Below are 14,798 nucleotides of genomic sequence, written 5' to 3' on the forward strand. Positions count from 1 at the left end.
TCTGGGCTGATCCCTCACCTACCTCATGATCATTGATGCCCCACGAGGTGAGATCTTGCATGGAGCCCCAGACCGAGGGTGATTGACCGTCATCTTGAACTTCTTCCATTTTCTAATAATTGCGCCAACAGCTGTTGCCTTCTCACCAAGCTGCTTGCCTATTGTCCTGTAGCCCATCCCAGCCTTGTGCAGGTCTACAATTTTATCCCTGATATCCTTACACAGCTCTCTGGTCTTGGCCATTGTGGAGAGGTTGGAGTCTGTTTGATTGAGTGTGTGGACAGGTGTCTTTTATACAGGTAACGAGTTCAAACAGATGCAGTTAATACAGGTAATGAGTGGAGAACAGGAGGGCTTCTTACAGAAAAACGAACAGGTCTGTGAGAGCCGGAATTCTTACTGGTTGGTAGGTGATCAAATACTTATGTCATGCAATAAAATGCAAATTAATTACTTAAAAATCATACAATGTGATTTTCTGGATTTTAGTTTTAGATTCCGTCTCTCACAGTTGAAGTGTACCCATGATAAAAATTCCAGACCTCTACATGCTTTGTAAGTAGGAAAACCTGCAAAATCAGCAGTGTATCAAATACTTGTTCTCCCCACTGTATGTATACTAGTTTTTTGGCAGGCATTCACACACACACACACACACACACACTGGGATGTTGGGTTGGAACACAAGTCAGTACAATAAGGGTGTATTTTGTGTGTTTAAGCGTTCAGTGTCACAGGGCACTGCATGGCTGGTTTACAAATCTACAAACTAAACCTAGAGAGGACTCTTTTGAAATACCAATATGTAATACTATGAATGGGAATAAAATTACTTTTTGCAGATTACTTTTATAATCCTAAACCTGAAACATCCTTGGCCATTTCCTTGTCCTTTGGTGATGACTAGACCACTCCTACTCAGTTGCACTGGACTGCCCTTATCGACTCAGACATTGACACTGCTAGCTGTTTATGTCCACTCAACCACAATTTAAATTCCATTGTACATGTATCTTCGACTGGAGTGAATGCTCACTTTCTGTTCTTTATCGGATATGAAATGATGACAGACCAATTTGGGATTGACATATGCTGTAGTCTCAGGCCACACCTGCCTCTTAAACAAATCTCAATAAGAACGATGACAATGATGATATGTCTCTAAGTAGTTATGTGCACATCACATAGGGGGAGAGGTAGAGAGGGGAGGCACCTTATAGGTTGAGATGCAGTACAGTCAGTAGTCAATGGCGTGAAGCGAAAACGGACCCAATCTCTTTGGATCAAGAGAGGAGGAGCTTGCCTGACCTGAGAAGAAGTGGGATATAAGTGGTGGGTAAGGCTAGGAGTCTCTGCTGACCATCTGACCTGACCAGGAAGGAAGAACTCTGGGCCCCTGGTCACGTGACCTGACCAGGAACGATGAACTCTGGGCCCCTGGTCACGTCCATTGGTCAGGAAAAATTCCAAGCACTTATGAGGCATTGCTCTAAAGGGGAGAACTTCTGTATCATCTGGAATCGCATTAAAGAGGCCTCCTGCCATGGATGCGTTAAAACGAACAGCACTGCTTAAATCCACTTTAAGATCCTGACTCATTTAGTCTAAACTTTATGTTGGGGGAAATGTATCAATTAGGCAAATATCTCCATGTTAATAAATTAACCCTGTCCTTATCACAATCCTAATTAATATTATCACTCAGTTCGTCAGCACAGTCATTAAGACTAATTACAAAGCTTGCCACTTGGGTAAACTCTCTTCCCCTAGAACGAAACAGCCATTGGATTCTAACGGCACGTTTTTTTGTGAGAGGATATCTTAACCAAATTTGTTTGCAGGCTATTATACTGTAGCTTCCCTTCTAACATGCCAATTAGTCACTAAGAAATGAGTGTAATAGTCAGTGATCCTCTTTAAGTTGCTACTTCCAGGATTTCATCCAATCAAGATTTAACAGTATTCCCATATTGGACAGAACCAATCCGGGTAGATAATACTGGACAAATGGGGAGGGGCTATAGTTATGCACCCTACCACTCTGCCATACTGTAGGGGCAAACATGTATAATGCTGTGGGCTGAAGCAGTCACATTCTTTGCCACATGAACGGAATGTGCTGTGAGGCGCCTCTAGTCTCCCCAGGCTTTGTCGCCGGCTGACCTGCCAAATAAATCAGTTGAATTTTGGGAATGTGGTCAGAATGCTATTGGAATGTTATCTTTTTCCTAGTGGAATGCCTGGGTCCTGGGTTTGTTTGGCTTTAATATCCAGAGAATTTCTAAGGAATTTCGATTGGATGATATGGCACCTCTGTAGCCATACTTGGAGTACTCTCTCACATTGACCCATCACATGTTATTTATTGCAAAGAGAGAGACAAACATGCTTGAGACTTTTTTGTTTGTTTGTCGAGGGTAAGACCAGAATCATCGTCATATCTTGCACCTAGCTTCACTTAGCTCCTAGTCCTTTGCACATTTAAGACAAATCATTGAAAATAGGTTCTGAAGTAGGTTCACCACTCAAGACCAGAAACCTTTTAAAATGCTTCATAAAGCAAATTGCACTCTAAATGTCCAAGGCCCTGAATGCTTTCAGAGCTACAGATAAAGCAAGCTGCTGTTTCCAGCTTCATATTGTCCACGTAAGAGAGACGAGTGGAAGCGATAGAGGGACTTCTGATTGAGTCTGGAGAAGCCCACCGATCTGGCTCTCGAAAATATATATGAGAGAGAAACAGAGAGCGAGAAATCCTCTGGAATAAAATGGGCATCAGACGTTGGTTTGCTGTGCACAGAAATCCACTCCCACAATCCATTGTCACTGAGCTAGATGGCAGTCAGGCTTAGCTTCCTTGTTGGTTTCTAAGGCAACACAAACCACTCCACTGTTTGGGCACCACATTTCCCACAATTCCCCTAAAGGGGGACAGGCATGAGTGTCATGTGCATTTTTGTTTTAAATAGGACTCCAAATCATCCTCATTCCTAACACAGGACATACACAACCTGTATCTGTCCATTTAGGGGGCTGGGGGCCGCATTCCTTTAAAAAAACGCTGTTATAAACTCTGTGCTATGAGAAAGGAAAGGTCAGGGTTGGAGGTTTAGTTTAGAAGCGATCGTCTCTGGGTTGCGTGGGGGACTTGAAGGGCTTGAGTCCCAGAGTCCTCCCGGGTCGCGTCTTCTCTTTGGTGACCTCCAGGGGCTTGACCCCGACCCCGCACACCGCCGCCCAGCCCAGGTCGATAAGCGGCGAGTCGGCCGGGTTCAGGGGCGCCACCCGGAACGTTGGCAGGGTTGGGGACCCGTTGGTGGAGCAGGGCGCCGAGCGGGAGGTGGGGAACGGTGGCGAGAAGGGGTCAAAGGGCGAGGGCGTGTCGGGCGTAATGCCTGACAATGGGTCGGCTCTCAGGGAGAATGGGTCGCAGTCCGGGGAGGGAAAGGGGTCACAGTTCGTGAAGGGGTTGGTGGGCGAGGGCTGGTACCCCAATGGGTGGCTATCTGACCGTCGGGGGCTGCGGGCACCACCGAACGCTCCGCCACCGCCCCCAGCAGAGATGAAGCTCCAGGGGTCGATGCGGGGTCGGATGGGGGAGGGGCGCGGGCGGGGGATGACGTTGACCTCCAGGCGACGTGTTTTGGGGCTCCAGAGGCGAGGGTCAGGGAAAAGGGAGAAGGGGACCGCCACGGGATTGTCTTCTGACTCCAGACTGTCCTGGCACATGGGGAGGTCCAGGCCTGAGAGAGAAAGAGCAGATTAAATGAGCGGAACACAGAGATGATAATAAATATGTTACGTAATAATTAATTAAAACAGGTGTCGGAAGACTGAAGCATCAAAATCTACCATACGCCCCAAACAGGTTGCTAAGATACAGGAAGGTAAATAACCATTTCACTGACAGATTAGCTAATATAAACCACTTAAATGCCAATTGACTAAGTGTGCAGACATTTTCTTCTTAGTCTAGTACTACAGACTGACAAAAGCCTCACTTTCAGTGATGGAAATTAGACCCTACTGAGGCATTGATTAAGCACTGACACGAGATCAGCTTCCGTGTAGATGATAGGGTTGAAAAGGTGGGTGTCAGATGACCTGAGACAGCTCTCTGGAGGCAGTAATAATAGTGATAACTGCAATCTTTATTGTGCTGTTAAACTCAACCATTGTGGTTAGACCTATTTTATGGGCATTTTGGGAAAACCCCTTTCAGTCTGTTGGGACACAGAAAATTCCTGTAGGTGTGGTATAGGACCTTATCTATGGGGAGAATTCTCCCACTAAGGGGAAACAGTCACTATAATGGAATTAGTCTTTAGCGCTGAACTCCAGAGCAGTGCTGTTAATCAAATGCACCTCCACGACGCTTTTGACACTTTATAGTGTCCATCCATGCTCCAACAAACTGAGGCTGTTTTGGGGCGGGGGGGGGGGTATACTCAGTGTATATAGGAACTAGGGTGGGACGCATCCTAGAGAAACATAGAAATACAATTACACAGACATATTGAGTGTACCCATGAAAGTACAGTCAAATTGCTGAGCAGTGTTCTGAGATTTTTTATTTTCTTCCTTCTAGTAATTCCATTTCTGTCCAAACAAGTTGCTGGCAAAAACATTATAACAACTTGTTATTTTCATGTCATTACAGCTAATAAAACGTAACATATTACAGTGTATGGTAATTGCGTGATTTGTTTTATGTAGCTTTTGACTCTAAGTGCTCCTTGTGATGAGTTGCTTGATTAGAAGATGCTAGTTATTAGCAGCATTACAAGCAGAGACAGGCTTGATGAAGGGCTCGAGGCTGTTCTGCCATGGCATCCTGTTCTACCATGGCATCCTTAGAGAGAACACTGTTGTCTGACAGACAAGACTAGATATGATGTTAACGTATAAAATGGCACCGGAGGGCAACTCTTTAAAACAGCCCTGAACTGACTGAGAATGTATTACCTTTACTCTTTAGCTCCATCATCATTATAACTGTCAGAGCTGCTATTAAGTAAGCCACACGCAACGCATATGGGGGAGATGTGTGTTTTTGTATCGTAATGATGAAATAATAAAAATCCCCTGTCTGGAGTCTGAAGGGGGAAGTGGGGTGTGTGTTGCGTGCATGTGTTGTGTATTTGTGCATATACACTCACCTAGTTGAGAGGCAGAGAGCAGGCCTTGGCTGGACCTCCTCCTCCTGTCTGACCCCTGGCCCCAGGCATCACAGCCTGCCTCCCCGTTGGTGTGGTGGGGGGACGGGGCCAACTCTGCTGGGCTAGCCTGCCCCTGGTAATGGGGGCTCCGGGGGCTCTGAGAGGTCTGGGCGTGCCTGTGGCAGGCCCTCTCCCGGGGGTGAGGCGGAGGTGGCGTGAGGGGCAGGGGCTTCACCCCGGGAGCGTGCAGGGCGCAGGGGAAGTCAAAGAGGGGCCGGGGGAGGTGCTCCAAGCTGGAGAAGGTTATAAGGTCATCCACCACCGGGGGGTCCGAGGAGGAGGGGATTTTGAGGGCCGTGATGGGGACCTCCTGCAGAAGGTGGTGGTGGTCCAGGGGTGGGGGGTTAGTCCGGGGGGGAACCCTGGGGGGGATGTGAGGCACGTCCAGGTGTCGTCCCAGTGCCACAGAGGCCAGGAGGGAGCCACCGCCCAGTAGGGCCCGGTGGGTGCTCCTCAGCAAGCCTCCCAGGGAGCGGTGCTCAGGCCTGGGGGAGCCACCCTCCAGCCCCTCCTCAATGCCCGAGTCCCCCTGAGGTAGAGTAGGCCTTGGGGGCTCCTTCACCGAGGAGCCTGGGGGGGAGGAGCGAGAGAGCTTGGTTGGTCAGCTCATGCATACAGAATACTAATTTAGGACAATTTACAATCAGCTATTACCCAATTAGTTAGGATAGAGGGGGTGTTTGTGTGAATATGGTAAAGTAACTCTGGTAGTGATGAAGAGCATACCGTTTTGGACAGGCGTGGACGGTCTGTACTCCTCAAAGTCATCCTTGGATTCTCCGTTCTCATTGCTGTCCATGTCCAGAAGCTTGGCTCTCATTGAAAGACTGGAACATACATAATTGCTTTAAAACACAATATTTCTGCTTCAGCCAATACAGTGCAACACAATGTTCCACATCTGATTCATATCTGGCCTGTGTGTATGGAGGGGGGGATTTTATTTGATTTATATAACCTTTATTTAACTAGGCAAGTCACTTAAGTACAAATTCTTATTTACAATGACGGCCTACCAAAAGGCCTCCTGCGGGGACAGGGATAAAAAGAAAATAAATATATATATAGGACAAAACACACATCATGACAAGAGAGACAACACAAGAGAGACCTAAGACAACATAGCAAGGCAACAACATGACAACAACATAGTATAAACACATGGTAGCAGCACAAAATGGTAGCAGAAAAAAAACATGGTACAAACATTATTGGGCACAGACAACAGCCCAAAGAGCAAGAAGATCGAGACAGACATAAATCACGCAAAGCAGCCATAACTGTCAGTAAGAGTTTCCATGATTGAGTCTTCGAATGAAGAAATTGAGATAAAACTGTCCAATTTGAGTGTTTGTTGCTGCTCGTTCCAGTCGCTAGCTGCAGCGAACTGAAAAGAGGAGCGACCCAGGGATGTGTGTGCTTTGGGGACCTTTAACAGAATGTGACTGGCAGAACGTGTGTTGTATGTGGAGGATGAGGGCTGCAGTAGATATCTCAGATAGGGGGGAGTGAGGTCTAAGAGTTTTATAAATAAGCATCAACCAGTGGGTCTTGCGACGGGTATACAGAGATGATCAGTTTACAGAGGAGTATAGAGTGCAGTGATGTGATGTGTCCAATAAGGAGCATTGGTGGCAAATCTGATGGCCGAATGGTAAAGACAATCTAGCCGCTCGAGAGCACCCTTACCTGCCGATCTATAAATTATGTCTCCGTAATCTAGCATGGGTAGGATGGTCATCTGAATTAGGGTTAGTTTGGCAGCTGGGGTGAAAGAGGAGCGATTACGATAGAGGAAACCAAGTCTAGATTTAACTTTAGCCTGCAGCTTTGATATGTGCTGAGAGAAGGACAGTGTACCGTCTAGCCATACTCCCAAGTACTTGTATGAGGTGACTACTTCAAGCTCCAAACCCTCAGAGGTAGTAATAACACCTGTGGGGAGAGGGGCATTCTTCTTACCAAACCACATTACCTTTGTTTTGGAGGTGTTCAGAACAAGGTTAAGAGCAGAGAAAGCTTGTTGGTGTCACGTCCTGACCAGCAGAGGGAGCAATTGTATTAGTTTTGGTCAGGACGTGGCAGGGTTTTTGTGTGTTAAGTGTTGTGTTGGTGATTGGACTCCCAATTGAAGGCAGGTGTGTTGAGTTGCCTTTGATTGGGAGTCCTATATAGTAGTGTGTGTTTTTCTTTGGGGTTGTGGGTAGTTGTTTTTGCACTGCGTTTTGTGAGCCTGCAAAACTGTTCCTGTTGTCGTGAGTACTGTTTATTGTTTTCCCTGTGGAGGCTTTGCGTGTTTTCATTAAAATAATATCCACATACCCGCTGCGCCTTGGTCTTCTCTCCACTACGATAATTGTGACAGTTGGACACTAGGAAAGCTTGTTGTAGAGCATTTAACACAAAATCCGGGGAGGGACCAGCGGAGTATAAGACTATCATCTGTATATAAATGAATGAGAGTTTCCTACTGCCTGAGCTATGTTGATGTAAATTGAGAAGAGCGTGGGGCCTAGGATTGAGATTTGGGGTATTCCATGGGTGAAAGGCAGTGGCTGACACAGCAGATTTTCTGACTTTATACACTGCACTCTTTGAGGTAGTTAGCAAACCAGGCCAAAGACCCCAGAGACACCAATACTCCTTAGCCGGCCCACAAGAATAGAATGTCTACCGTATAAAAAGCTTTGGCCAAGTCAATAAAAATAGCAGCACAACATTGCTTAGAGTCAGGGGAAATGGTGACATCATTGAGGACCATTTTAAGGTTGAGTTGACAACCATAACCTGAGTGGAAACCAGATTGCATACCCGAGAGAATACTACAGACATCAAGAAAGCCAGTCAGTTGATTATTAACAAGTTTATCCAACATTTTTGATAAACAGGACAAACTAGAAATAGGTCTATAACAGTTAGGATCAGCTTGATCTCCCCTTTAAATAAAGTACGAACCGTGGCTGCCTTCCAAGCAATGGGAACCTCCCCAGAAAGGAGAGACAGGTTAAAAAGGTTGGAGATAGGCTTGGTGATGATAGGGGCAGCAACCTTAAAGAAGAAAGGGTCTAAACCATCTGACCCAGATGGTTTTTTGGGGTCAAGTTTCAGGAGATCCTTTAGCACCTCGGACTCAGTGACCGCCTGTAGGGAGAAACTTTGTAGCGGGGCAGGGGGAAAAGAGGGAGGAGCATCAGGGATAGTTGAATTAGGAAGGGTGGGAGATGAGGAAATGTTGGACGGGCAAGGAGGCATGGCTGAGTCAAATAGGAATCCTGACTTAATGAAGTGGTGATCACAGAGCTCAGCCATGTGTTTCTTGTCAGTGTAAGGAAGTGGGTTACTACCTGCTCTCCTGTGGGCTGAGGCGCAGGACTTTGGGGCTCTTAGGGCTCTGGGGCCTCCAGTGGGGGCCCAGCCGGTCCCCGTTGGCCTGCTTGTTGTGTGGAGGGGCCTCTAGGGGCCACATGGAGCTCAGACCAAACGCCCTGCTGTTCTCACTAGGGCTGACTGGAAAGAGAGAGAGAGAGAGAGAGCGAGAGAGCGAGAGAGCAAAGTTTGGGAATAGAGGGGAGAGGTGGGGAGCGACAGAGAATGGGGGAATCAAAGCGGGCAATAATAGAAGTGAGATTCCACCTGGTGCTGCACACTTAGACTTTCTCATCCCCTCAGGGCTAGCGATGCTAATTCAGCTACGCTAATGTTAAACAAACACTGACTGCAGGACTCAGCAGCTCTCGCAGAGCCATCACACAACAGGCTTCCCGTCCTAAAGGGGGTTCTGACTCCGAGATGCAAACTGCTGTCACGTTAGTCATTCACGACGTCGCTGCAATCTCTATGGGCTGACACAGTGCAAAGATGCTAAGACGCTAAAGCGCTAACATAATGCTAACGAAATTCTAACCATATGACCCCTGGGTTCAGTAAGTCATTGTCTGCCGTGACATATTTAGCAAACATCTGTGCTAGCTAAGGAAATACATTTTAATGACAACCGCACACTGAGCCCTAAAAAGTACCATTAAGCCTACAAATGATTACAGACGCATGAATCCAACCCACTTTTTAAACGCATAAATGAATCAAACAGATGTTTTCGAAAACCACTAATCCAATAAAATATTTCATATAAATTAAACTGCAATCTTTATTGTGCTGTTAAACTCAACCATTGTGGTTAGACCTATTTTATGGGCATTTTAGGATAAACCCTTTGAGTCTGTTGGGACACAGAAAATTCATGTAGGTGTGGTATAGGACCTTATCTATGGGGAGAATTCTCCCACTAAGGGGAAAGAGTCACTATAATGAAATTAGTCTTTAGCGCTGAACTCCAGAACAGTGCTGTTTATCAAATGCCCCTCCACTCCTACTTAGCACTGTAACACACAGACCAATGAATTTAGCTGGTTTCTTATTCAGTAAAGAGACATTGTGTAACAGCACACGCATGTAAAAATACAGAGATGATTTCTGTCATTGTAGCACATGGAGCAAAGACTCCCCTAGCTGGTAGAAAGAGGACATTGCAGATATAGAGAACTAAAGGCTAAAGCAAATACGCTGTTGATCCATTGTTAAAAGGAAGGATATTTGGACTGGAACAGCTATTGTTGTGAAAGGATGTGTAAGAGGGAGAGAGGAAGTCTGTAGGGAAAGAGGCAGAGAATGTAAGGGCAGAGTGAGGTGAGCGTGTAGAGGTGAAAAAAAGGACGTGTGTTTGGTGGAGGGGTGTGTGTCTGTGTGAACTGAGAGTGTGTGGTGGATGAAGACCACACTCACGTTGGATTGCTCGGAAGCGTGGGCCGAAAGAGGGAGAGGTGCCGGTGCCCAGATCGGGAGAGTTGCGTCTCTTCTCCAGCCCCGGGGACGCCTGGACAGTGATCTTATGGATAAAGTCTGGAAAAGACATACACCAGATGTGAGACCAGACTAGACAGACAAAATAAAGATGTTGGGTCCTGTTCAGTAGGGAGGAAACGTTTTGAAACAGTAAAACGGGGAGGTACTACCTTAGCTTCGTCCAATAAGAACACATTGATTTTACAGGTGAAAAGTGTTTTGCTACAGTGTGGCCCACTGAATTCGACCCAGGTTCAAACAAAGACAAAGAAACTAACGTGCTTGTCTTCAACAAGATTGTTTACCTTAGAATTTTTTTTTTATATTTTCCGTGGTGGCATAGGTGTCTGAATTTCCTTTTCATGCCATGAGAATATGGTAATATGTGAGAATATGGTAATTTGTGAGAGAATATGGTCATTTGTGAGGCCAAAGCAAACGAAAACATGAGAGGCCTGAAGGATGTCTGTCCTCGGCTAGCTTGGCGTAGTAAGATACATTGGTAGTGGAAGTACTGGGAGAGAAGAAGAGAGAGGCAAGAAGGAAAGGGAGAGCTGGGAGAAAAATGAAGAAACAGCTGGGAGAGAGAGAAAGCTGGGAACGAGATATAGCTGGAAGGGAGAAAGGAGTTGGAGGAGAGAGAGCGAGCGAAGGGCCAGCCAGGAGTGACAGGAAGCCCAGAGGCGTGGTTGGGTTAGCTCCATGTCCCTTTCATCAACCCACCACCAAATCACTACCCTGCTGCTGGGAATGGCCTGACCACAGCCTCTATACACAGACACACACACACACACACAGTAAGTCTGTGTGCATTTGGAAAGAGAGAGAGCATCTGTATGAGAAACTGAGTGCCTCTGTGTCAGGCATGATGAGTGTATAGCATTGTTTGTTTCTATGGTGAGTTTGTTATCAGTAGACAATAGGAGTGGTCTACAAGAGAAAGTGAGTCTACAGCAGATAACGGGTATATGATTCTTCTGCACACTCAGTTGACACAGTAGTGAAGGAGTGTGAGGTGAATGACATGCACTGTAGACTGACTCTTTTTCTGCCTATGTGCCTGACCGACTCACAGACCGACCAACCAGCTAACCAACTGACCAATATACATCCGCCTATGTATGCATTGTTTTTAATTGGCTCTATATTCTAGCATTTTTGATTGAATATTACATGTTTTGAGGTGACAGTACAGAATGACACCTTTTATTTGAGGGGATTTTCATACATATCTGTCTAGTCCCCCCATTTCAAGGTGTCATAAGTATTTGGATAAATTCACTTACAGTATGGGAGGGACTAGGTCTATAAAGTGCTTTAATTTCTAAACGGTATAACAGATATTTATGAAAAAAAACTCAAAAAGGTGACATTCTGTGTTGTCACCTCAAACATTTAATCTTCAATGCAAAATGCTGAAGTACATACTGTAAGAAAAAAACGTGCCATCTACATAAAGGGGTTCTTCGGCTGTCCCCATAGGAGAACCCTTTGAAGAACCCCTTTTGGCTCCAGGTAGAACCTTTTTGGGTTCTACATTGAACTCAAAAGGGTTCTACCTGAAACCAAAAATGGTTCTACCTGAAACCAAGAAAGGTTATCCTATGGTGACAGCCGAAGAACCTTTTTGGAACGTGTGTCGAGAGACATTTCAAGACATCCCAAGCAAGTTTCATCGCCGTCCCCTCACCTTGAGGCATGCTGATCTTCTCTCCATTCTTGCTGCCCTTCAACTTGTGCTTCTTGAAGGTTCCCTTCCTCTTCTTGACGTTGGGTTTCTCCTGGTTGTTCATGTGCAGGATGAGGAGACTGAGCTCCCTCTCAAACACATCCTGTTCCCACTGGGCCAGCTGCTGCTCCCTCTGCCTCAGGAACTCCTCGTGAGACTTCTGCTCCACTGCCGCCCGCTTCAGCTCCTCCTCGCGACAACGCAGCTCCTGTAGTAATTACTGGTTATTATTGTTTTACTACGCAAAACACACACTTACACAAACACCATTAAAATATGTTCCGTGCATATTATTAGGACTATGCGTGAACATGCACTCATAGTCCTACATACATACCCATCACAAATGGACCCTCCGAACACACAAAATAGTCCTCATTCAATCCTACTCTCCTAGCCTCTCTCTAATAGAGAAGACAGCTCTGTCTCCTTCGTCTCCCTCACCTTCTCCTTGGCTCTGAGCTCATCAAACATGTCCTGGATCTCCAGTTTCCAGTCCTCCTGCAGGGAATGAAAGGAGTCCTGAGGCATCTCCTCCACCACCTGCCTCTCAAGAGCAGTTAGCTGAACCAAGATGGAGGCAAAGTTGGGCCTGAGGTGTGGGTCCTGATCCCAGCACTCTGTCAAGGCAGAAACACTCAGTTAGGATACATTATAAAAACATGCAAATGACAGTTGCTCCACTACCAAAGTATAATCATGGGACTTTTATCTATAAGTGCAGGATTGCATATTCAGGTCATGACAATTCAAGCATAAACAACTCTCCAACTAGCATGGCTGAATTTTAGCAGAATTTTGGCCAGGCATTGTCAAGGCTGATACCATGACAATGATTGGGAGTGACTTTTCTTTTGCGCTTTTATCAAACGTAACCGCCACCAACACAACTGGCACAGCAAATCAACCACAACCGCAAACCAACAATATCCTTCAGAAGACATATGAACGGCAGCCAAAATACATTACACAACATAACCAGCTGCTCAGTGTTCTTCCTGTATGTGACCAAATTTAACATTTTATGGAACATTTCATATTTCTCCTCCAGTTTTGAGGAAATGGAGAAAGAGAGAAAGAGAGCATTATGGTAACACCAAATTCAACACAGACAAGTATGCGCACGAGCACACACACACACACACACACACAGACAGGACTCTTACCTGCCATGAGCTGGGCAAAGGGTTCTGGGCAGGTGGAGGGGATGGGGAGGGTGAGTTTGTTAACGGCCACTCCGTAGGCCACTGCCAGACCATCTATCCCTCTGTAGGGAACCTCCCCTGTCAGCAACTCCCACAATAGAACACCGTAGCTGGGGAGGAGAGACGGAGAGCAAGGAGCATTCAATGAAAAGTTAGGACAGTTTATCAAGCCAGTCCCTGGTCCTTCTAGTATTAGCAAAGATGATGGATAAATGAAGATAGTTCCTTCAGGCTGTTAGCCATTGAAAAAACGGGAGTGGGTCTCCCATAGACACCAATGCAATAGCAGCTGGATTCTACTTAGTTCAGTGGTTCTCAAACCTCTCCTCGGGGACCCCAAGACATTTCACAATTTTGTTGTAGCCCTGAACTAACTCAACTGATTCACCTATTCAAGGGCTTGATTATTAGTTGACATTTTGAATCAGGTGTGCTAGCTGTGGAATAGTTATAATACATGGAACAGCCGGGGTCCCCGAGGAGAGGTTTGTTCATTGACTTTCATTGAATCCGACAAAAAAGATTGTGTGGGATATCTCCCTTCCTCTGCCGTCTCCGTTATTAGCACACCTGATTCAATTAGTCAACTAATCATGAAGCCATTGATTGACAAGTTGAATCAGGTGTGCCAGTGTTGGAACAAATATGTGGAATGGCTGGGGCACCTCAAGGAGGGGTTTGTTTTATGTATGTATAGCATCACACACACTGTACAGAGCATGCAAATTATATCAACAGCTGAAGTGGAGGGAAGGCAACTGTGCAATATATTATTATTATTTATGTATTTATTTATAATAATGGCGCTCATGGAAGTGCACTATGAATCTATAAAACATGCATAAAGACAAATAGGGTAGAAAGACATCCACTTTTTTACAACAAACAACAAAAATATGATAGAGCTGTTGTGTGTGTGTGTTTGTGTGTGTGTGTGTGCGTGCGTACCACACACACACACACACACACGAGACGTTACCAATCCTCAGAGTGGCAAAGTGCTTGGATCTCCCACACTGTCAATTACATCCATTCAACCAACACACAAAGTCCTCTAAAAGGCCTGTAGGAAGCCTGCAAGTGGGGCGTGTAGCCTTCAGCGTTTTAATATAGTCCTTTAATAACACCATCCAACAGAGACTGTGCCACTCCACTCCTCTGTTTTTACCTCATCATCTGAGATCTACAGCTTTATGATGAAGAAGTAGTGACAGAAAGCGTCCCAAATGGCACCCTATTCCCCAAATAGTGCACAACTTTGGACCAGAGCCCTATGTGGAATAGGGAGCCATTTGGGATGCAGACAGGGAGATGGGTGATAAAGAATAGGGGGGTCAAGATTACCCCTTAATTTTCATAGCAGGTTCCACCACCCTCTCATTAAGATATGCAAAGTATCTGTTATGAAGGTAAAATGGAAGAAGCTTGTTTGGGAATAGTGACATGTCCAAGGAGAGTGTGAGAGAGATATTTGGGTGTGTTGATGTGCTATTTTGAATGTACATCCTGTGCTTGGCCACACACAGACACACAGACACACCCTTCACAGATAAAAGGGCTGCGGTCAGTTCTGCAGTGTGGCCTTCCACCCTCCTCTCTCGCTCTCTCCGTACTTGTGGACAATAGGACAGTGTGCACGACACGTCTCACACAAAGCAGGCTATGAAGTGCTGCTGCTACTGCTATCACGTGGCTGTTGTCCCTCCTGCATCATCTCCCTCTATTCTATCACTGCTGCTATCACATGGCTGTACCCTCCTGCAACATGTCCCTATATTCTATCACTGCTGCTATCACGTGGCT

The 14,798-nt window shown here is 45.9% G+C and overlaps 1 protein-coding gene across 1 annotated transcript in view; it reads right to left on the reverse strand.

Annotated features, from left to right (window-relative positions):
- Positions 1–1,032: 1,032 nt before the first annotated feature.
- LOC115198161 (mitogen-activated protein kinase kinase kinase 11) overlaps positions 1,033–14,798 on the reverse strand; it is a 47,812-nt gene continuing 34,046 nt past the window's right edge. The window contains exons 3-10 of the mRNA XM_029759906.1: positions 12,957–13,105; positions 12,235–12,410; positions 11,752–11,998; positions 10,002–10,118; positions 8,564–8,726; positions 5,946–6,046; positions 5,160–5,789; positions 1,033–3,743 (exon numbers count right to left, since the gene is read on the reverse strand). Coding sequence (XP_029615766.1) covers positions 3,115–3,743; positions 5,160–5,789; positions 5,946–6,046; positions 8,564–8,726; positions 10,002–10,118; positions 11,752–11,998; positions 12,235–12,410; positions 12,957–13,105 — 2,212 coding nt within the window. The 3' untranslated portion in view covers positions 1,033–3,114. The remainder of the gene's footprint in view (positions 3,744–5,159; positions 5,790–5,945; positions 6,047–8,563; positions 8,727–10,001; positions 10,119–11,751; positions 11,999–12,234; positions 12,411–12,956; positions 13,106–14,798) is intronic.

Source organism: Salmo trutta, chromosome 8 (assembly GCF_901001165.1).
Source record: "Salmo trutta chromosome 8, fSalTru1.1, whole genome shotgun sequence".
NCBI lineage: Eukaryota > Metazoa > Chordata > Actinopteri > Salmoniformes > Salmonidae > Salmo > Salmo trutta.